At 38.1% G+C, this 25545-nt stretch overlaps 1 protein-coding gene across 3 annotated transcripts in view; it reads right to left on the bottom strand.

Annotated features, from left to right (window-relative positions):
* LOC137645688 (regulator of G-protein signaling rgs-2-like) overlaps window positions 1–21349 on the bottom strand; it is a 167869-nt gene extending 146520 nt beyond the window's left edge. Inside the window, exon 1 of one of the 3 annotated variants that reach the window (XM_068378546.1) lies at window positions 21197–21349. In XM_068378546.1, coding sequence (XP_068234647.1) covers window positions 21197–21201 — 5 coding nt within the window. In that variant the 5' untranslated portion in view covers window positions 21202–21349. The remainder of the gene's footprint in view (window positions 1–21196) is intronic. The other 2 variants (XM_068378545.1, XM_068378540.1) reach the window with 2 other exon arrangements.
* Window positions 21350–25545: the final 4196 nt, after the last annotated feature.

The raw sequence follows: 25545 nt of genomic DNA, 5'->3' as shown, positions 1-25545 counted from the left end.
AGACCTAGCACTTCATGCTCTCGCTTCAGTAGATTTTCCCAACATGGGTCCTGAAGCCGTGGGTCATTTTAAAACTGAAATTAGTAAAGTAAGAGACGAACTTTGCAATTACAAGAATTTTTGGAGACGTCATTACGACCATCCTATTGTCAAATTAAATTATCCCGTACTTGCTGCCTGTTCGAGTAAAGTTGAGATTGCTTTTAATAGCCTCATGGCTCATCCCAATTTAGCTATTAAAGCTAATCAGTCTAATTCTTCTTTGAGGGTGACACCTTCAGTGACACGTCCTGTTGTAAATGCTATTAACAGTCCCCTAATTGTTACTTCTAATATATCAGCAGTCAAGCACAATGTAATTAATTTTGCATCAAAACCCCAATCTGTTCAATCGTCACATTCCAGTACTATGTTGCCAACACGGCTTACGATTAGTGAGCTTGTGTCAGTCCCACGTGCTCCGTCTTCATCTCCGAACCTTAAGCCACCCGCGTTTGATCACCCTCAACCCCCTTTGTCTTTGTCGCCGGTGACAGTCCGTCCCGGAGGAAATACCAATCACAGTCTTGTCATGGACCCCCCAAGTGGTAGCGCAAATACCACTCAACCTAACCGTGTGCGTGATGGCCAGCAGAGGCCTGTACCGGTTGTAGATTCAATAATTAAAACCGTACCATTCCATGGACCAGTGCCCACGTTGCCTGATCGTCCTATCTTTAAGCCCGTAACTTCCGCTCCAATCCGTGTTGACGCTAGAACATCCCCGTTAGGATTTGAAACCCGCCCTCAGAAAGAGCCGTGTGATCGCAAGGTTAAGACCTTAGCAGTCAGAAATGAACCTTGTGCACTGACGGCGGATTTAGCGAAGGTCACACATGTAGACCTAGCACCGGAGATTAGAGCCTGTCTACGATTCACCTTGCTTAAGGATAACGGTACATTGAACGTCATTCATTATTTTTATTCAGTCATATATGACGTCACATTAAACCTTTATTATTTTCGCCAAGTCGTACAGCAGTATTTTTTCAGCCAATCACTTGCTTTAACCTCAAAACGTAAATTTAATTTTTGCCTTGACAACTTGTCATGTTGCTATAATCCCCCTGACATCCTTCAGCTCGTGCTGAATTTAAGTTTTGTTTTTAATGTTCCCATCTTAAACTTTTCTGTTAAAGACGACATCCAAGACCCAAGCTGTCAGAAATACGATGTCCCCATAGACCTAGTTCGTCTCGATTTGTCTTTCAGGCTAGTGTCAAACAAATTTTCACCTTTAAACGCCGAGAAGGAAGTAGCTTTTCTCCCTTTGTCAGGCGATGAATACAAAGTTTTCATTACGCCAGTAAATTTCTTTGTAAAATCATTTTATGTAAAACGTTGGGTGTCAGACCGGGATTGGGATTCACCCCCATAATTTTTAATTTGTCATTTGGCCGGACTTGTTGCTGAACTCGACCGTTATTGGCTTACGTTTTCTTTGCTCTATCCGTACCCCTAGGGTGGGAAGAATTGAGTATTTTTAATCGTTTAATTACCATTGCATCGTACGCTTAAAGTTAACACTGATTGTTTACTTATCTTAACGCTTCCATGAAGCATTGCCCGCGGGTTCAATTTTCCCCAAATTCACGTGAAAGCATAACTTTGACTCGATTGATTTTAATTAACGCCAACAGCGTTTTGTTAACTTTAAACGAACGATGATGTGAAGAACAACTTCACTCATCATTCAGCCAGTAACCTTATCTCGCTCATACTAACAAGTAGTTGAATCACATTTGCCGGAACTAACCCCTCTCCCTTTTTTCTCCCCTTTATCCCCAGGGTGTGAAGAATTCTCTTCACTCTTCTTCTTTTAATCGTATTTTTAGCTCTCTTCTACTAATACTATAGCTACCCCTTAAACATTCTCTCCTACATCTAGTTTTCTTTAACGAAACATAGGAAGGACTATTCTAAACTTAAACTTGTTGACAGTGGCGCACGCCATGCTCGTGACGTCACAGCGTAGATACGCACAACAGATGGCCTTAGTTGTAACCCCGGCGTATGTTGGTTCTTTCCTTAACTACATGGGTCGAGATTAAATTCCTAAACTGCACATTTTATATAAATTCCAATACTGCTGAATTAATGCATCTTATATTTCTCAATACCAATTAAGGTTTGTTAATTTTAAGATGTATGCCCATCGTACCAGTCCATTGCTAATTAATCATTTTAAATATCAAATTTTAGCAAGCCAGAATAGGTAGGATTATTGTATATATAAACTCCCTTAGAGCAGCAAGATTTCTCTAAAGTATTCAGTACAAAATCCTGCCTCCTCTGCACTCCTTTCAACAATATATTGCCCTGTCCTTAAGTCCCGATATGGCAACCCCCTATGGATTACCGTGCGCATCATGACCGTCACTTGTTTGGCAAGGTGAAGCCAGGTGATCTCTTCGACCGTAGAGTCGACCCCATTCTACGAGAAGCTGCCCTAGCCTGCTGACCTGCCTGGTCATTGAACCCGAGCACTTCTGGCTCACCCCCCGCACTCTCTCTCCCAAAACTCGACTCACAAAAGGTTGCTGCCGGTCGGAGAGATTGAGAAGAAGAGGACCCTGATGTACCTAGTTACAGCTACAGTGAGAATTCTTGGGGTGAGCCAGGCAAGAGATTAGTGCGACAATCAGGTCAACAGCCACCACGGGCATAGGACTAATCTTTAAAGGAGTGCAGGTACTACATCAATGGCCATTTAGTTTTCCCCCATTTTTTATTAGCTTAGACTAATTTTAACTTTATAGGGAACCTGGCTAATTACACTATTCGGACTGTGTGCGGTGGGATTGTGTGTATATATTTTTTTCTATACAATTTTCTGCCTTTTGAGACTAACACAGTCTCTGGGTCACATGGGCCACGTGTCCGACCCCAATTTGATTATTCATTATTGTAGACCACGTGTCTAACTAACTGATTTTCATCATTTGAATTGCATCTCTTTCGATACCATTTTTTGTGTTGTTAAGATGTCCGTTTTGGTTTAATGTAAATTTGTGAATAAATCAATATTAGGTTAATTAAACCTCTTTCGTATTTTTGCTCCCTCATTTATTTTAATATGTGAATTGAATAGTTGATCACGGGACAAAGTACCCAATATTCAAAGAGAAAACCTAAGTAAGTCTATAGGTGGTAACAGCGAGGAACTTTGCATTAATATATTTGCTTCGAAGGTAAAGATCCTTATCTTTAAACTTTTTAACTACTTTACATCACTGCTCCCATTTTGGATTTTGTCTTAATTACATTAACGTAAAATAACTGTCCAGCATTTCATTGGGGTAGCTGGGACGGAGCCGGAACAGAGCCTGAGAATGAGATGACTATAGACCTGACAAAGCTAGAGTAGGCCATAAATTATTGCAAAATCTACGTGTGGAGTTCTTCGGCCTCTGGACAGAAAATTTCCCTTTTGTATTTTAGAGTGATGGTTTGTGAATTGTGACAGTAAAGTATTAGCAGGGTGTTTGTGCCCCGAGAGTAAGTGCTCATATCCTCCCCTGTTGAACTTTATGTAACTGTTATAAGGAGACTTTCCCGGACTAAGTTCCCACTCAGAACATAACCATAAAAAATTCTCCACACGAGTGGTCCTTCGAACCGGATCCTTTACCTTTGACTTGTGAAGCATTAACGTAATTAATCAGCTTGATTAAGCATATAGTAACTCGCTATATCACTTACCCACACGCACACAGCCAGTTTGTCGAATGTGTAAAGCCCAGACTTTAATTGGTTAGAGAAATTTGTAATCAACATGATCTTTTTGTATCGACCACGTGTTTAAGGAAAGAACTACGTAACCAGGTTAATTTGTTGCTTGAATGTTCTCTACATAAAGACTAGAATTTGTCGTAGGAACTTCACTTTGTCTCGGATCCGTTCACCCACGTGTGGCGGAATCCACTTATACCAGAAAGTTCTAAGCTACTTGAACTAAGGTTTTTTGTTGTTCAGACGCCCGTGTTTACTGCTCAGCTAGAGCGCCGGTGTACTCGTCCTGTCAACTAATTTTGCTAGCTAAGCATCTAAATTGTAACATTTTGTACCTTGGTCTACCTTCCTTTGTGTCGTTTACCTTCCCTAACCAACCTTAACTTTTCTAACTAACATCACCGTATACCTAGCACGTGTCCTTGTCCTAAAGAGCGAATTGGCGTAACATAATTTTAAGTCTTCTTACGAGTAACGTAGAAACTTAATTTCACCAAGTCCGTTTCATTCCACGTGTTTGTTCCGAGATGGCGGATCTTGTTTACAGCCCAAACTAAGGGTTCGTAATTGTTTGCTACCGTAAGTAAATTACTGCGTGTAGTTAATTTAATTTCCTTTAGCGAGGAAATATTGTTTTTGTCCTTTAGCGAGGATATTTTTGTTTTACCTCCGCGTGAGGGAAATTTTATATTTGTTTAGCCTCCACGAGAGTGCTCTTTAAAGTCGCTGCCTTGTGCGCCAATCTACATTTTGAATAGTTCAGTGGTCGCCTTAGTGCGCCCGTAATTGTGAAATCGTTACAACAGTGTCAGCCTCGACCTGTTATTTTAACTTTTAACTTGAATATTTGCATTCATAAGCCCATGTTCTTTCTAATATGTTCTAATTTGAAGTAAATTGATTAGTCATTATCGCCACGTGCGTAAATAATTCATTTTAGCAAAGTCTTTAACGTCACGTGACCTGGGCATCGTCTGCTTTGTTAGGCCCCAGTCAATTTGGATTTTAAAGTAGTTTTGTTATTTACGTTTGTGTTGTCATTCAACCATTTTTTCTCATCATGAGTAAATTTAAATGTTCAATTACCATGCTATTAAATTTGTAAAGTTTCATTTTCATGATCTTTTGAAATTCAGTTACCCCTTATTTGCTTTTACGAATCCGTTCATCAAAACGTGGTCATTCCAAGATGGCGGACTTCATGTTTAACGTAAACAACCCTCCACCGCCTAAGGCGGAAACGCTTAGCCCCGAGGAGATTAACGCTAGGCTTGAGGAACAGGAGTTGACATTCACTTTTGTTTGTGAAGACGCAGACCTAGCACTTCATGCTCTCGCTTCAGTAGATTTTCCCAACATGGGTCCTGAAGCCGTGGGTCATTTTAAAACTGAAATTAGTAAAGTAAGAGACGAACTTTGCAATTACAAGAATTTTTGGAGACGTCATTACGACCATCCTATTGTCAAATTAAATTATCCCGTACTTGCTGCCTGTTCGAGTAAAGTTGAGATTGCTTTTAATAGCCTCATGGCTCATCCCAATTTAGCTATTAAAGCTAATCAGTCTAATTCTTCTTTGAGGGTGACACCTTCAGTGACACGTCCTGTTGTAAATGCTATTAACAGTCCCCTAATTGTTACTTCTAATATATCAGCAGTCAAGCACAATGTAATTAATTTTGCATCAAAACCCCAATCTGTTCAATCGTCACATTCCAGTACTATGTTGCCAACACGGCATACGATTAGTGAGCTTGTGTCAGTCCCACGTGCTCCGTCTTCATCTCCGAACCTTAAGCCACCCGCGTTTGATCACCCTCAACCCCCTTTGTCTTTGTCGCCGGTGACAGTCCGTCCCGGAGGAAATACCAATCACAGTCTTGTCATGGACCCCCCAAGTGGTAGCGCAAATACCACTCAACCTAACCGTGTGCGTGATGGCCAGCAGAGGCCTGTACCGGTTGTAGATTCAATAATTAAAACCGTACCATTCCATGGACCAGTGCCCACGTTGCCTGATCGTCCTATCTTTAAGCCCGTAACTTCCGCTCCAATCCGTGTTGACGCTAGAACATCCCCGTTAGGATTTGAAACCCGCCCTCAGAAAGAGCCGTGTGATCGCAAGGTTAAGACCTTAGCAGTCAGAAATGAACCTTGTGCACTGACGGCGGATTTAGCGAAGGTCACACATGTAGACCTAGCACCGGAGATTAGAGCCTGTCTACGATTCACCTTGCTTAAGGATAACGGTACATTGAACGTCATTCATTATTTTTATTCAGTCATATATGACGTCACATTAAACCTTTATTATTTTCGCCAAGTCGTACAGCAGTATTTTTTCAGCCAATCACTTGCTTTAACCTCAAAACGTAAATTTAATTTTTGCCTTGACAACTTGTCATGTTGCTATAATCCCCCTGACATCCTTCAGCTCGTGCTGAATTTAAGTTTTGTTTTTAATGTTCCCATCTTAAACTTTTCTGTTAAAGACGACATCCAAGACCCAAGCTGTCAGAAATACGATGTCCCCATAGACCTAGTTCGTCTCGATTTGTCTTTCAGGCTAGTGTCAAACAAATTTTCACCTTTAAACGCCGAGAAGGAAGTAGCTTTTCTCCCTTTGTCAGGCGATGAATACAAAGTTTTCATTACGCCAGTAAATTTCTTTGTAAAATCATTTTATGTAAAACGTTGGGTGTCAGACCGGGATTGGGATTCACCCCCATAATTTTTAATTTGTCATTTGGCCGGACTTGTTGCTGAACTCGACCGTTATTGGCTTACGTTTTCTTTGCTCTATCCGTACCCCTAGGGTGGGAAGAATTGAGTATTTTTAATCGTTTAATTACCATTGCATCGTACGCTTAAAGTTAACACTGATTGTTTACTTATCTTAACGCTTCCATGAAGCATTGCCCGCGGGTTCAATTTTCCCCAAATTCACGTGAAAGCATAACTTTGACTCGATTGATTTTAATTAACGCCAACAGCGTTTTGTTAACTTTAAACGAACGATGATGTGAAGAACAACTTCACTCATCATTCAGCCAGTAACCTTATCTCGCTCATACTAACAAGTAGTTGAATCACATTTGCCGGAACTAACCCCTCTCCCTTTTTTCTCCCCTTTATCCCCAGGGTGTGAAGAATTTTCTTCACTCTTCTTCTTTTAATCGTATTTTTAGCTCTCTTCTACTAATACTATAGCTACCCCTTAAACATTCTCTCCTACATCTAGTTTTCTTTAACGAAACATAGGAAGGACTATTCTAAACTTAAACTTGTTGACAGTGGCGCACGCCATGCTCGTGACGTCACAGCGTAGATACGCACAACAGATGGCCTTAGTTGTAACCCCGGCGTATGTTGGTTCTTTCCTTAACTACATGGGTCGAGATTAAATTCCTAAACTGCACATTTTATATAAATTCCAATACTGCTGAATTAATGCATCTTATATTTCTCAATACCAATTAAGGTTTGTTAATTTTAAGATGTATGCCCATCGTACCAGTCCATTGCTAATTAATCATTTTAAATATCAAATTTTAGCAAGCCAGAATAGGTAGGATTATTGTATATATAAACTCCCTTAGAGCAGCAAGATTTCTCTAAAGTATTCAGTACAAAATCCTGCCTCCTCTGCACTCCTTTCAACAATATATTGCCCTGTCCTTAAGTCCCGATATGGCAACCCCAATGGATTACCGTGCGCATCATGACCGTCACTTGTTTGGCAAGGTGAAGCCAGGTGATCTCTTCGACCGTAGAGTCGACCCCATTCTACGAGAAGCTGCCCTAGCCTGCTGACCTGCCTGGTCATTGAACCCGAGCACTTCTGGCTCACCCCCCGCACTCTCTCTCCCAAAACTCGACTCACAAAAGGTTGCTGCCGGTCGGAGAGATTGAGAAGAAGAGGACCCTGATGTACCTAGTTACAGCTACAGTGAGAATTCTTGGGGTGAGCCAGGCAAGAGATTAGTGCGACAATCAGGTCAACAGCCACCACGGGCATAGGACTAATCTTTAAAGGAGTGCAGGTACTACATCAATGGCCATTTAGTTTTCCCCCATTTTTTATTAGCTTAGACTAATTTTAACTTTATAGGGAACCTGGCTAATTACACTATTCGGACTGTGTGCGGTGGGATTGTGTGTATATATTTTTTTCTATACAATTTTCTGCCTTTTGAGACTAACACAGTCTCTGGGTCACATGGGCCACGTGTCCGACCCCAATTTGATTATTCATTATTGTAGACCACGTGTCTAACTAACTGATTTTCATCATTTGAATTGCATCTCTTTCGATACCATTTTTTGTGTTGTTAAGATGTCCGTTTTGGTTTAATGTAAATTTGTGAATAAATCAATATTAGGTTAATTAAACCTCTTTCGTATTTTTGCTCCCTCATTTATTTTAATATGTGAATTGAATAGTTGATCACGGGACAAAGTACCCAATATTCAAAGAGAAAACCTAAGTAAGTCTATAGGTGGTAACAGCGAGGAACTTTGCATTAATATATTTGCTTCGAAGGTAAAGATCCTTATCTTTAAACTTTTTAACTACTTTACATCACTGCTCCCATTTTGGATTTTGTCTTAATTACATTAACGTAAAATAACTGTCCAGCATTTCATTGGGGTAGCTGGGACGGAGCCGGAACAGAGCCTGAGAATGAGATGACTATAGACCTGACAAAGCTAGAGTAGGCCATAAATTATTGCAAAATCTACGTGTGGAGTTCTTCGGCCTCTGGACAGAAAATTTCCCTTTTGTATTTTAGAGTGATGGTTTGTGAATTGTGACAGTAAAGTATTAGCAGGGTGTTTGTGCCCCGAGAGTAAGTGCTCATATCCTCCCCTGTTGAACTTTATGTAACTGTTATAAGGAGACTTTCCCGGACTAAGTTCCCACTCAGAACATAACCATAAAAAATTCTCCACACGAGTGGTCCTTCGAACCGGATCCTTTACCTTTGACTTGTGAAGCATTAACGTAATTAATCAGCTTGATTAAGCATATAGTAACTCGCTATATCACTTACCCACACGCACACAGCCAGTTTGTCGAATGTGTAAAGCCCAGACTTTAATTGGTTAGAGAAATTTGTAATCAACATGATCTTTTTGTATCGACCACGTGTTTAAGGAAAGAACTACGTAACCAGGTTAATTTGTTGCTTGAATGTTCTCTACATAAAGACTAGAATTTGTCGTAGGAACTTCACTTTGTCTCGGATCCGTTCACCCACGTGTGGCGGAATCCACTTATACCAGAAAGTTCTAAGCTACTTGAACTAAGGTTTTTTGTTGTTCAGACGCCCGTGTTTACTGCTCAGCTAGAGCGCCGGTGTACTCGTCCTGTCAACTAATTTTGCTAGCTAAGCATCTAAATTGTAACATTTTGTACCTTGGTCTACCTTCCTTTGTGTCGTTTACCTTCCCTAACCAACCTTAACTTTTCTAACTAACATCACCGTATACCTAGCACGTGTCCTTGTCCTAAAGAGCGAATTGGCGTAACATAATTTTAAGTCTTCTTACGAGTAACGTAGAAACTTAATTTCACCAAGTCCGTTTCATTCCACGTGTTTGTTCCGAGATGGCGGATCTTGTTTACAGCCCAAACTAAGGGTTCGTAATTGTTTGCTACCGTAAGTAAATTACTGCGTGTAGTTAATTTAATTTCCTTTAGCGAGGAAATATTGTTTTTGTCCTTTAGCGAGGATATTTTTGTTTTACCTCCGCGTGAGGGAAATTTTATATTTGTTTAGCCTCCACGAGAGTGCTCTTTAAAGTCGCTGCCTTGTGCGCCAATCTACATTTTGAATAGTTCAGTGGTCGCCTTAGTGCGCCCGTAATTGTGAAATCGTTACAACAGTGTCAGCCTCGACCTGTTATTTTAACTTTTAACTTGAATATTTGCATTCATAAGCCCATGTTCTTTCTAATATGTTCTAATTTGAAGTAAATTGATTAGTCATTATCGCCACGTGCGTAAATAATTCATTTTAGCAAAGTCTTTAACGTCACGTGACCTGGGCATCGTCTGCTTTGTTAGGCCCCAGTCAATTTGGATTTTAAAGTAGTTTTGTTATTTACCTTTGTGTTGTCATTCAACCATTTTTTCTCATCATGAGTAAATTTAAATGTTCAATTACCATGCTATTAAATTTGTAAAGTTTCATTTTCATGATCTTTTGAAATTCAGTTACCCCTTATTTGCTTTTACGAATCCGTTCATCAAAACGTGGTCATTCCAAGATGGCGGACTTCATGTTTAACGTAAACAACCCTCCACCGCCTAAGGCGGAAACGCTTAGCCCCGAGGAGATTAACGCTAGGCTTGAGGAACAGGAGTTGACATTCACTTTTGTTTGTGAAGACGCAGACCTAGCACTTCATGCTCTCGCTTCAGTAGATTTTCCCAACATGGGTCCGGAAGCCGTGGGTCATTTTAAAACTGAAATTAGTAAAGTAAGAGACGAACTTTGCAATTACAAGAATTTTTGGAGACGTCATTACGACCATCCTATTGTCAAATTAAATTATCCCGTACTTGCTGCCTGTTCGAGTAAAGTTGAGATTGCTTTTAATAGCCTCATGGCTCATCCCAATTTAGCTATTAAAGCTAATCAGTCTAATTCTTCTTTGAGGGTGACACCTTCAGTGACACGTCCTGTTGTAAATGCTATTAACAGTCCCCTAATTGTTACTTCTAATATATCAGCAGTCAAGCACAATGTAATTAATTTTGCATCAAAACCCCAATCTGTTCAATCGTCACATTCCAGTACTATGTTGCCAACACGGCATACGATTAGTGAGCTTGTGTCAGTCCCACGTGCTCCGTCTTCATCTCCGAACCTTAAGCCACCCGCGTTTGATCACCCTCAACCCCCTTTGTCTTTGTCGCCGGTGACAGTCCGTCCCGGAGGAAATACCAATCACAGTCTTGTCATGGACCCCCCAAGTGGTAGCGCAAATACCACTCAACCTAACCGTGTGCGTGATGGCCAGCAGAGGCCTGTACCGGTTGTAGATTCAATAATTAAAACCGTACCATTCCATGGACCAGTGCCCACGTTGCCTGATCGTCCTATCTTTAAGCCCGTAACTTCCGCTCCAATCCGTGTTGACGCTAGAACATCCCCGTTAGGATTTGAAACCCGCCCTCAGAAAGAGCCGTGTGATCGCAAGGTTAAGACCTTAGCAGTCAGAAATGAACCTTGTGCACTGACGGCGGATTTAGCGAAGGTCACACATGTAGACCTAGCACCGGAGATTAGAGCCTGTCTACGATTCACCTTGCTTAAGGATAACGGTACATTGAACGTCATTCATTATTTTTATTCAGTCATATATGACGTCACATTAAACCTTTATTATTTTCGCCAAGTCGTACAGCAGTATTTTTTCAGCCAATCACTTGCTTTAACCTCAAAACGTAAATTTAATTTTTGCCTTGACAACTTGTCATGTTGCTATAATCCCCCTGACATCCTTCAGCTCGTGCTGAATTTAAGTTTTGTTTTTAATGTTCCCATCTTAAACTTTTCTGTTAAAGACGACATCCAAGACCCAAGCTGTCAGAAATACGATGTCCCCATAGACCTAGTTCGTCTCGATTTGTCTTTCAGGCTAGTGTCAAACAAATTTTCACCTTTAAACGCCGAGAAGGAAGTAGCTTTTCTCCCTTTGTCAGGCGATGAATACAAAGTTTTCATTACGCCAGTAAATTTCTTTGTAAAATCATTTTATGTAAAACGTTGGGTGTCAGACCGGGATTGGGATTCACCCCCATAATTTTTAATTTGTCATTTGGCCGGACTTGTTGCTGAACTCGACCGTTATTGGCTTACGTTTTCTTTGCTCTATCCGTACCCCTAGGGTGGGAAGAATTGAGTATTTTTAATCGTTTAATTACCATTGCATCGTACGCTTAAAGTTAACACTGATTGTTTACTTATCTTAACGCTTCCATGAAGCATTGCCCGCGGGTTCAATTTTCCCCAAATTCACGTGAAAGCATAACTTTGACTCGATTGATTTTAATTAACGCCAACAGCGTTTTGTTAACTTTAAACGAACGATGATGTGAAGAACAACTTCACTCATCATTCAGCCAGTAACCTTATCTCGCTCATACTAACAAGTAGTTGAATCACATTTGCCGGAACTAACCCCTCTCCCTTTTTTCTCCCCTTTATCCCCAGGGTGTGAAGAATTTTCTTCACTCTTCTTCTTTTAATCGTATTTTTAGCTCTCTTCTACTAATACTATAGCTACCCCTTAAACATTCTCTCCTACATCTAGTTTTCTTTAACGAAACATAGGAAGGACTATTCTAAACTTAAACTTGTTGACAGTGGCGCACGCCATGCTCGTGACGTCACAGCGTAGATACGCACAACAGATGGCCTTAGTTGTAACCCCGGCGTATGTTGGTTCTTTCCTTAACTACATGGGTCGAGATTAAATTCCTAAACTGCACATTTTATATAAATTCCAATACTGCTGAATTAATGCATCTTATATTTCTCAATACCAATTAAGGTTTGTTAATTTTAAGATGTATGCCCATCGTACCAGTCCATTGCTAATTAATCATTTTAAATATCAAATTTTAGCAAGCCAGAATAGGTAGGATTATTGTATATATAAACTCCCTTAGAGCAGCAAGATTTCTCTAAAGTATTCAGTACAAAATCCTGCCTCCTCTGCACTCCTTTCAACAATATATTGCCCTGTCCTTAAGTCCCGATATGGCAACCCCAATGGATTACCGTGCGCATCATGACCGTCACTTGTTTGGCAAGGTGAAGCCAGGTGATCTCTTCGACCGTAGAGTCGACCCCATTCTACGAGAAGCTGCCCTAGCCTGCTGACCTGCCTGGTCATTGAACCCGAGCACTTCTGGCTCACCCCCCGCACTCTCTCTCCCAAAACTCGACTCACAAAAGGTTGCTGCCGGTCGGAGAGATTGAGAAGAAGAGGACCCTGATGTACCTAGTTACAGCTACAGTGAGAATTCTTGGGGTGAGCCAGGCAAGAGATTAGTGCGACAATCAGGTCAACAGCCACCACGGGCATAGGACTAATCTTTAAAGGAGTGCAGGTACTACATCAATGGCCATTTAGTTTTCCCCCATTTTTTATTAGCTTAGACTAATTTTAACTTTATAGGGAACCTGGCTAATTACACTATTCGGACTGTGTGCGGTGGGATTGTGTGTATATATTTTTTTCTATACAATTTTCTGCCTTTTGAGACTAACACAGTCTCTGGGTCACATGGGCCACGTGTCCGACCCCAATTTGATTATTCATTATTGTAGACCACGTGTCTAACTAACTGATTTTCATCATTTGAATTGCATCTCTTTCGATACCATTTTTTGTGTTGTTAAGATGTCCGTTTTGGTTTAATGTAAATTTGTGAATAAATCAATATTAGGTTAATTAAACCTCTTTCGTATTTTTGCTCCCTCATTTATTTTAATATGTGAATTGAATAGTTGATCACGGGACAAAGTACCCAATATTCAAAGAGAAAACCTAAGTAAGTCTATAGGTGGTAACAGCGAGGAACTTTGCATTAATATATTTGCTTCGAAGGTAAAGATCCTTATCTTTAAACTTTTTAACTACTTTACATCACTGCTCCCATTTTGGATTTTGTCTTAATTACATTAACGTAAAATAACTGTCCAGCATTTCATTGGGGTAGCTGGGACGGAGCCGGAACAGAGCCTGAGAATGAGATGACTATAGACCTGACAAAGCTAGAGTAGGCCATAAATTATTGCAAAATCTACGTGTGGAGTTCTTCGGCCTCTGGACAGAAAATTTCCCTTTTGTATTTTAGAGTGATGGTTTGTGAATTGTGACAGTAAAGTATTAGCAGGGTGTTTGTGCCCCGAGAGTAAGTGCTCATATCCTCCCCTGTTGAACTTTATGTAACTGTTATAAGGAGACTTTCCCGGACTAAGTTCCCACTCAGAACATAACCATAAAAAATTCTCCACACGAGTGGTCCTTCGAACCGGATCCTTTACCTTTGACTTGTGAAGCATTAACGTAATTAATCAGCTTGATTAAGCATATAGTAACTCGCTATATCACTTACCCACACGCACACAGCCAGTTTGTCGAATGTGTAAAGCCCAGACTTTAATTGGTTAGAGAAATTTGTAATCAACATGATCTTTTTGTATCGACCACGTGTTTAAGGAAAGAACTACGTAACCAGGTTAATTTGTTGCTTGAATGTTCTCTACATAAAGACTAGAATTTGTCGTAGGAACTTCACTTTGTCTCGGATCCGTTCACCCACGTGTGGCGGAATCCACTTATACCAGAAAGTTCTAAGCTACTTGAACTAAGGTTTTTTGTTGTTCAGACGCCCGTGTTTACTGCTCAGCTAGAGCGCCGGTGTACTCGTCCTGTCAACTAATTTTGCTAGCTAAGCATCTAAATTGTAACATTTTGTACCTTGGTCTACCTTCCTTTGTGTCGTTTACCTTCCCTAACCAACCTTAACTTTTCTAACTAACATCACCGTATACCTAGCACGTGTCCTTGTCCTAAAGAGCGAATTGGCGTAACATAATTTTAAGTCTTCTTACGAGTAACGTAGAAACTTAATTTCACCAAGTCCGTTTCACCGGAGATTAGAGCCTGTCTACGATTCACCTTGCTTAAGGATAACGGTACATTGAACGTCATTCATTATTTTTATTCAGTCATATATGACGTCACATTAAACCTTTATTATTTTCGCCAAGTCGTACAGCAGTATTTTTTCAGCCAATCACTTGCTTTAACCTCAAAACGTAAATTTAATTTTTGCCTTGACAACTTGTCATGTTGCTATAATCCCCCTGACATCCTTCAGCTCGTGCTGAATTTAAGTTTTGTTTTTAATGTTCCCATCTTAAACTTTTCTGTTAAAGACGACATCCAAGACCCAAGCTGTCAGAAATACGATGTCCCCATAGACCTAGTTCGTCTCGATTTGTCTTTCAGGCTAGTGTCAAACAAATTTTCACCTTTAAACGCCGAGAAGGAAGTAGCTTTTCTCCCTTTGTCAGGCGATGAATACAAAGTTTTCATTACGCCAGTAAATTTCTTTGTAAAATCATTTTATGTAAAACGTTGGGTGTCAGACCGGGATTGGGATTCACCCCCATAATTTTTAATTTGTCATTTGGCCGGACTTGTTGCTGAACTCGACCGTTATTGGCTTACGTTTTCTTTGCTCTATCCGTACCCCTAGGGTGGGAAGAATTGAGTATTTTTAATCGTTTAATTACCATTGCATCGTACGCTTAAAGTTAACACTGATTGTTTACTTATCTTAACGCTTCCATGAAGCATTGCCCGCGGGTTCAATTTTCCCCAAATTCACGTGAAAGCATAACTTTGACTCGATTGATTTTAATTAACGCCAACAGCGTTTTGTTAACTTTAAACGAACGATGATGTGAAGAACAACTTCACTCATCATTCAGCCAGTAACCTTATCTCGCTCATACTAACAAGTAGTTGAATCACATTTGCCGGAACTAACCCCTCTCCCTTTTTTCTCCCCTTTATCCCCAGGGTGTGAAGAATTTTCTTCACTCTTCTTCTTTTAATCGTATTTTTAGCTCTCTTCTACTAATACTATAGCTACCCCTTAAACATTCTCTCCTACATCTAGTTTTCTTTAACGAAACATAGGAAGGACTATTCTAAACTTAAACTTGTTGACAGTGGCGCACGCCATGCTCGTGACGTCACAGCGTAGATACGCACAACAGATGGCCTTAGTTGTAACCCCGGCGTATGTTGGTTCTTTCCTTAACTACATGGGTCGAGATTAAATTCCTAAACTGCACATTTTATATAAATTCCAATACTGCTGAATTAATGCATCTTATATTTCTCAATACCAATTAAGGTTTGTTAATTTTAAGATGTATGCCCATCGTACCAGTCCATTGCTAATTAATCATTTTAAATATCAAATTTTAGCAAGCCAGAATAGGTAGGATTATTGTATATATAAACTCCCTTAGAGCAGCAAGATTTCTCTAAAGTATTCAGTACAAAATCCTGCCTCCTCTGCACTCCTTTCAACAATATATTGCCCTGTCCTTAAGTCCCGAAATGGCAACCCCAATGGATTACCGTGCGCATCATGACCGTCACTTGTTTGGCAAGGTGAAGCCAGGTGATCTCTTCGACCGTAGAGTCGACCCCATTCTACGAGAAGCTGCCCTAGCCTGCTGACCTGCCTGGTCATTGAACCCGAGCACTTCTGGCTCACCCCCCGCACTCTCTCTCCCAAAACTCGACTCACAAAAGGTTGCTGCCGGTCGGAGAGATTGAGAAGAAGAGGACCCTGATGTACCTAGTTACAGCTACAGTGAGAATTCTTGGGGTGAGCCAGGCAAGAGATTAGTGCGACAATCAGGTCAACAGCCACCACGGGCATAGGACTAATCTTTAAAGGAGTGCAGGTACTACATCAATGGCCATTTAGTTTTCCCCCATTTTTTATTAGCTTAGACTAATTTTAACTTTATAGGGAACCTGGCTAATTACACTATTCGGACTGTGTGCGGTGGGATTGTGTGTATATATTTTTTTCTATACAATTTTCTGCCTTTTGAGACTAACACAGTCTCTGGGTCACATGGGCCACGTGTCCGACCCCAATTTGATTATTCATTATTGTAGACCACGTGTCTAACTAACTGATTTTCATCATTTGAATTGCATCTCTTTCGATACCATTTTTTGTGTTGTTAAGATGTCCGTTTTGGTTTAATGTAAATTTGTGAATAAATCAATATTAGGTTAATTAAACCTCTTTCGTATTTTTGCTCCCTCATTTATTTTAATATGTGAATTGAATAGTTGATCACGGGACAAAGTACCCAATATTCAAAGAGAAAACCTAAGTAAGTCTATAGGTGGTAACAGCGAGGAACTTTGCATTAATATATTTGCTTCGAAGGTAAAGATCCTTATCTTTAAACTTTTTAACTACTTTACATCACTGCTCCCATTTTGGATTTTGTCTTAATTACATTAACGTAAAATAACTGTCCAGCATTTCATTGGGGTAGCTGGGACGGAGCCGGAACAGAGCCTGAGAATGAGATGACTATAGACCTGACAAAGCTAGAGTAGGCCATAAATTATTGCAAAATCTACGTGTGGAGTTCTTCGGCCTCTGGACAGAAAATTTCCCTTTTGTATTTTAGAGTGATGGTTTGTGAATTGTGACAGTAAAGTATTAGCAGGGTGTTTGTGCCCCGAGAGTAAGTGCTCATATCCTCCCCTGTTGAACTTTATGTAACTGTTATAAGGAGACTTTCCCGGACTAAGTTCCCACTCAGAACATAACCATAAAAAATTCTCCACAATATATATATATATATATATATATATATATATATATATATATATATGTACATACATACATATATATACATACATATATATATATATATATACATATATACATATATATATATATATATATATATATATATATATACATATATATATATATATACATATATATATACATATATATATATATACATATATATATACATATATATATATATATATATATATATATATATAAATGAGTGGAGAAATAAATCAGTGCAAAAATGCTAATGAAAATTCTCAGAAAATCTAAATTTCTGTTTTCAGTTACTCATTGGGTATTAATCTTTATTTGATAGCTTTTCTCGTCATTTTAGACAATATATTTCATTCTCTCAATATGAATGGTGTAAAGAATATGCCTTGAACAAAATATTTCTGAGATATTGACCAGTCTTTGTTCTCTTTTTTGCCAAAGAAGAATAAACCTTTTCTAAAAGCTTAGCCTGTGAGTTGAATTAATTGCCATTCCCCCTTTAGATAAGTTTTTATTTCTCTCTAAGTTAAGTTAGGTACCGTTCTGGCATTATCGTTTTCGGGCTGCATGCTTGGAATTTAATGTAATTGTTTTTCATTTGTTGGTAATTGCTTGAGATCACTGACCATACGTTTGGACCTCACAGTAGCCTGCCGCATAAGTTATTTACTATAAGATTTTGATTTTATTTATTCCGTTTGAGGGTTAATCCCACGTGTTCATACAGTTTATTAATTTCAATGTTTTGTGTTGTAAATTATGGTTAATGTTTCGTTTATTAATTTTGCCATTTGAATAAATCATTTTTGAGCTACTCGAGTTCTCTTCTTTACTGTAATAAAGAAATAGAATAGATTGCAGACACTGGTATATTTAACCTCATTATTTGAAGAATTTTCTTTACACCAACCAAGGATTTAGTGGGGGTTAGTTGTACCCGAGAAGTTGAAGAGAGTAACCTACTGTAGGTATAGGTAAGTTGGTATATGCTAGTGTACGCTTCTTTAACTTAGTGCTTTGAAGGTGATGATCCCTGTTTAACTTTACTTTTATATATCACTGCTCCTATCCATTGCCTTTATCTATGTAAACGTAAATAACTGTCCAGCATCTCAAAGGGGTCTCTAGGACGGATTCAAAATAGAGCCTAAGAGTGTAGATGACCTTAGATTGGCAAAGCTAAGATAGACCATCAATTAATTACTTTGTCACGTGTGGAGTTTTTAGGTCTCTGGACAGAGAAGACTTTATCATCAGAGTGAAGATTCATGAACTGCAACACCAAAGTTATTGCCAGGGTGCCGTGCCCTCGAGTGTTAGCGCTCCTAACCTACCCTGTTGGTACTTGTTGCTTGCTGCAGGGAGACTTACTCGGACCAAGGTCCCGCTCATCTTTAACAAAAATACAGTTCTCCACATAGCCACCTAATTTTCACAACATTTTCTCGACTCACTAAATTTCTCAGACAAATAGAATGCACTCTGAAGAATTATATTCTCTCTTTATTCTTATTTGTATTCTAATTTAATTTAGCTCATGCACGATTTAGCTTAACTACCCTTCTATATTTTCTTATTTGTCTCTCGCATGATTTATTTGTGGGAAATGACTCCTGTAAGATCTCCCCACAACAGATATTTAGGATCCTAATACAAGGAGTGAATTCAAGAGATTGCAAAGCTTATGACTTGGAATTGAAAAGACTAGCTGAAAATACTGATCATGGATACTAAGGACGTCATAAACTGTGGCTTTGTAAATATAAGAGCTGTGGGTAATAAAACTATTCAAATTCGAGAATTGATAAATGGGAAATATTTGGACATACTAGCATTATCTGAAACATGGTTAAATAACTTTGACAAGGCTAAGATCACTGAAATGACACCCCCCCCCCAACCACCTCCACACACATTCTCTTAGGCCCCGTCCACACGAGCGAGCACTGCTTGGTAAGCTTTGCTCGGTGTGACGTCAGAAATGGAGAAACCGCGAGCAAAGCTTCGCACAGGGCTTCCCTGATGTTTAGCGAAGTATCAAGGCTTTGCCTGGCAAGGGTTTTCCCTGACGGAAATTTGTCTTCCAATAAAGGGATAAAGCTGTCACACTAATGACATGCCGTCACTTTCGAATATATACATCTGCTTTTGCATATATATATATATATATATATATATATATATATAAATATATATATATATATATATATATATATATATATATATAATATATATATATATATATATATATATATATAATATATATGTATACATATATATATATATGCAGACATACATACATACACTCACTCATATATATATATATATATATATATATATATATATATATATATATATATATATATATATATATATGCACTGCTTATAAATTATCAATACTCCTAATTAAGGTAAATCTTATAAACAAAGAAATTAAATAAAAGCTCTAAATTGCAACTTATGCAGTGTACTGTATTATTACATAGATCTTAATAATAAATTATCTTTCTCAGTTTTATATTATTTATTGAACTCATTTCCTTAAAATATCTGTGCTGCTTACTATTTTGTTTACGTTTTTTCATGATATTGTTATAATTTCGTTGACGATGAATGTTTCAGGGTTATTTGTTGCTACGTGCTTTATCTACTTGTTGACTTTCTCAAACGTCTTCATACACACATATGTCTGTGCCTCAATATAATTTAAGTATATAAATTACACCTTGCCCTTATCCTTTTACAAACAACTATATTCACTTCACGTAAACAGTATAGAATAGCAGAAAAATTACGTCACGGGACAGTAGAGTTCCTGTCACACCTGCAGTACCCTAGACGGCCACGGCTCACTCACTGCCAGTCTTTCACTACCCAACCACCGTCGTTTGGACAAGAGCTTAAATGCGTTCGACAGGCTTAGCTCGCAAAGAGGCAAAGTTTACCGAGCAAAGATCGCTCGTGTGGACGGGGCCTTACATTCCGAGAGTGGGTAGGTCTGGTGGGAGTGTCGGGCACTTCATTCATAAAAGTTACTCAAATCTCAAAATGTTTGAAATAACTAGTGTAACAAGCTTTGATTATACAGAAATAAACTTTACGCAGAAAAACAGAAAAAAATATCCATTGTACCAATTTAAAAACCTCCGATACCAAATGCCAGTATCTTCTTTGAAGAATTCAGTGAACTCATTGAGATTATCATGGAGAAAAATGAATTAGTTATCTGTGGAGACTTCAATCTTTGAGTGGATGACGTATCAAATCCTCATGCTTTAGCATTTAGTGAATTATTGGAATCATATCAATTAGTGAATAATGTCGACTGTACAACTACTTTAACTAAACGAACAAGATAAGATGACAGTGGAGGTCCTCTGTACAGAGTAGGGTTCCCCTGCTGTATAGGACCGGAAAAACAAGTCAAAGTAAGTAAAGTAAAGTAATCTGAGGGATTGAGGCCCACAATCTTATGTTAGGAAACATACAATGATATGGTTTGTCAACCATAATGATTTTAAATGCAAAGATGATTTTATATTGGATATGTCAATACCAATATAATTTCAGTGTTCAGGCACTATACTTATCATGGGGTAGTACAACCCCACTAAGAGTGCTGACCTATGATTAATATCAGGACAATGACACCTGAGCGGGATAAGGTGCACTACTGTATGGGTTAAGATATTCTAAAGTTTGCCCGAGTGCATCACCTTAGAATGAGGATAGTTCACTTCAGCAACACACATATATAATATGTAAGGCTCACTTCCATCGTATGAGTACAAAAAACCATCCGGAATTCAGGGTTCCTTTAAAGAATCTTCAAGATTAATTAGTTTGAGATGTGAATATTTTCATTGCTTCTGAAGCGAAAAAGATGAAACACAAGACATTGGACATATCGGTTAGATAAAATTATTGTACACTGTCTAGATAAAATGCACCTATATATTCACTAGCTAATGGGGAAACGTAGCTACATACATCATCACAACTCACGTGGCTCGGATTTCTTCATCTTGGGGTATGACTTATTCCTTGTCGTTGTAGAGGGAAGAGCTTTTATTCTTAGGACCAGTTCTCGTAACTGGTTCTATCGTTGCAGATGTCAGATAGGGAGCCTTGCCACTGTTACTGTTTCTGCGTTGGTTCCTTTGCCTATTAAAAGCTCGAAGTATAAATCACTGAGGATGAGGATGGCCTGTATGGGTTAATGGTCCTTTGATGAGTAGGACCAGTCAGACCGTTCAGCACGGTAGTTGAAGCTTGAATAGGGTTGTTTCAACTGGGCGATTGCTCACTTGTCCCAAATTTAGACTAGTTAATGCGGAGATCCAGGGGAATGCTAAGACTACCTGAACTTTAGGGGTCACATCTCATCCGAAAATCATGATTAATCTCTGTAGAAGCAGAGGTCTTGAGGGATGTCTATAAAGAATACAAAGAGTGGTCTTGCGGCTCCAGAGGGCTATACTTGTAAATGAAATCTAACAATGGGACATATACAATAAATGGTTGAAATTAAAACTCGACAGAGGCTGTGTGTGTCGGATCTTAAAATTCCTGACTAACACAGACTTGTAACTAGGCAGAGTTACAAGTCTCTTTCGTAAACGAATCAATAGGAAACCAAGCTTGACAAGACATTTTTTACTGCTGAAGGATGTAAGTTAGGTACTGTACGTGAAGATATGCATTACAAACAAAACCAAACGATAAACCTAATAAATCTGTAAACAATATGAAGCAAAAAATATATTCAACTGACCAGCATCTTGCGTCATGTGCAATATTATCTATAAATACACGTAAGTGCTTAGTGTCAATGAAGTCCAAATATAATAGACATCAAAAGAGTGACGTTTGAGTAAACAGCGCTCCTATTATTCAAGAAATCATCCTAAGACTCGAAAGATGAAAAAACTGAGTTTGTCAAGGTAATCTACAGTATAAACTTGATCAGCAAAAAAACAAAAAAAAAAAAAAAAAAACAAAAAAAAAAAAAAACAGCCAAAATTAGGTGAAATGGGAGAACTAAAAGTATTCCCCGAAGAGGATTTTATGAGTATCGTTACTTAGCTAGAACTACAAGTCACTGAAAAATTCCCTTTTAATTGTGCTAGAGGTTCGAGCAAAGTAAGAATTCTGGTTCTACCTAGTGAAAGGGCGTAGGTCTGTCTTTCTCGGTAAGGAATACGTTAAGTTCGTGTTTGACGTTAGATTTGCTTTGAGAATAGAAATACTGAAGTGGAAAACCCTAATGAAACTCACCTCTTCCTTTATTTTCTCTATTATAATGGTTTTATTGATGTCTGTTAAGATTTTGTAGGAAAATGGTGGCAGTTGCGTGACAACGTTCTACGCCTGTTGTGCAAAGCTCTGCTCTGATTACAAGGTAAAGTGATTAAAAATTGGTATTAAATTTGTTAGGGAAAGTTTAAGGTATTTTCAAGAAGTATGTCATCACTTCCATCAATGGGGTGATATCATAATTTCTTATAACAGAATTAGAAGCATTTTCATCATCCATTACTCTATAATTCAGCCATACGATCCTGTAATAAGATTCAACATTAGGTAGCCATTGTCAGTAGCAAATTTGAAATTGTTTACGCTCGTGTTTGTGAAATACTTTCTGATTTAAAATCGGCATTTTTTCAGACACTAATAGCAACAAAGTTCCAAGCTTCTTTTTTTACCAATGCCAAGAACTTTAGATTGTGAAGATGTGCGTAAGTGATACGAAACCTAATAAAAGGACTTTGTATATATGGAGCGATTGAAAAACATTTTGTCTTAGAAAGTTATTTTCATATATATACTTTGGATATGTGTATGAATTTTTAGAAATAATTTTAATAATATTTCTGATAATATTATGTGAGGAATACAATTACAAGATTTTGTCGGGGAAACGTTTTTTTAATTGAATATTCATTTCAACTAAAAATGTATTTTATAGCATGGCTGATAATATCGGTAAAGCCTCGACTATATCCCAGTAATTGATAAGAGTTGATACATCCACGCACACAAGAGAGAGAGAGAGAGAGAGAGAGAGAGAGAGAGAGAGAGAGAGAGAGAGAGAGAGAGAGAGAGAGAGAGAGAGAGAGAGAGAGATTGTATGCTCGCATCACAAAAACAAAAAAAAGATAGAAAATCATATCTTGCCTTACGAAGACACCTTGAACTCGCCATCGGCGAGGATTAATGCCACCAATCTATGTACTCAAGGTGAGGCGAAATGAGAAGCTGATGACGCGTTATTAATATCGTAATCACGTTATAGGAAGGATGAGATGACTAGTGTAGCATCCACGAGGGAAATAATTCAGCGATTGTTGCCTAACGAAATTTGGGGGTTCCTCTGAGCTTGGGGTCCCACACTGCAATTTACCTTTGCTTTTCATTTAGCAAATTGGTAGCCATGTTGAGGAGGTGTCACGCAGTCGGTTTTCTTCATACTTCTATTGCTTCAATCTTCTTGATCTGAGTAAGTGACATTTACACTAACATAGCCACTCTCGTTTAGGGTTTCCACATTTTCATTCTAAGTACCTTATGTGGCCTAGTCTCTCCGTAAAAACACACACACCCATATATATATATATATATATATATATATATATATATATATATATATATATATATATATATATATATATATATATATATAGACAGAGAGAGAGAGAGAGAGAGAGAGAGAGAGAGAGAGAGAGAGAGAGAGAGAGAGAGAGAGAGAGAGATAGTATACTCGTGTTTATATATATATATATATATATATATATATATATATATATATATGTATATATATATATATATGTATATATATATATATATATATATATATATATATTATATATATATATATATATATATATATATATATATATACATGTGTGTGTTTGTGTGTGTATACAGTATATATATATATATATATATATATATATATATATATATATATATATATGCATATATATATGCATATATATATATATATATATATATATATATATATATAAATATATATATATATATATATATATATATATATATATATATATATATATACATACATAATACCCATTCTTCCTTTCCACATTTTCTATGCTAGTCTCTCTCTCTCTCTCTCTCTCTCTCTCTCTCTCTCTCTCTCTCTCTCTCTCTCTCTCTCTCTCTCATATTGTGTCATCATACGCTCAAATACTTTCTTTTCCGTCTCCTCTTCTCTTGCGTGGGAGTCTGCCAAAGTTCATTACTAAATTTTCTTTTCGACCCAACCGCAGATCATTATTATTATTATCCGTTACATAATAGATGTTGACTTGTGTTAGAACGTTGGCCTTTCAAAATTCTTATTACGGCCGCGAGTTCTGATTGCATATGTATTATTGTGGTCACACTATCGTGTTTGCATCTTTCGCCTGTGTTTCTGTTATGAGAATTTCAATGGGCAATAATGTTTAACACGATATTCTTGTTAACGGTTATGGCTCTGAGAATAACAATCGTATAAAAAATAGGTATTAAGTTTCCGAAAACATTCTGATGTATACACACATGCACATACATATATATGATGTGAAGGTACTGTACAGTAGTGTTGTACTGTACCTTTAAATGAAATGTGTAGTTTTTAACAGAGAGAGAGAGAGAGAGAGAGAGAGAGAGAGAGAGAGAGAGAGAGAGAGAGAGAGAGAGAGAGAGAGAGAGAGAGAGAGAGAGAGAGATTATAAAGTAAACAATGTTAAGACACAATAAATTGTAATATCAACAATATTGACACCGTCACTTTACCTTGGTTTTTATTTTTTGTCATACCTCATTTCAATGACTAAGTAGACTTTGTTTTTTCAACCGTAACTGTAAACTGATCTAAAGTTTGTTGAATGGTGTTCCTTCTGTTATCGTTAAAAATTGTCCCATAAGGCAGAATTAAATCTTCAACACCATTCATAACTTTTCAAACCGTTCGGCTGAAGGATCCTGGGACTTGAAGATTGATAAACATTTTGATAAATGGTAAAGACTCCGCTTCATCTCTTTGAGTTTGAAATGTCTTGTTTCTGGATCAGGGAAACTTTTTTCCATTTTCTGCTGCTCCTCTAACGCTATTTTTTTTCCAGTGGTTGGATTAGAGCCTCGACCAACTGCTCAAAATCTTCCTATTCTATATCCGTCTCAAGTTCGTTACTAAGCGCTGCCAAATTCCTTGATATATCATTGAATGGGTCTTCAAATCCTTAAAAATCGTGCATGAATTGAGAGCATATTTTTTTCCAAAAACTATTTATCACTGATTAAGTTACTTCGGCCCAAGAAGTGATTATGTT

Source organism: Palaemon carinicauda, chromosome 8 (genome assembly GCF_036898095.1).
Source record: "Palaemon carinicauda isolate YSFRI2023 chromosome 8, ASM3689809v2, whole genome shotgun sequence".
In the NCBI taxonomy this organism is placed as follows: Eukaryota; Metazoa; Arthropoda; class Malacostraca; order Decapoda; family Palaemonidae; genus Palaemon; species Palaemon carinicauda.
The sequence above is the reverse complement of the archived record's forward strand: the minus strand, read 5'-3'. Positions and strand labels throughout refer to the sequence as shown.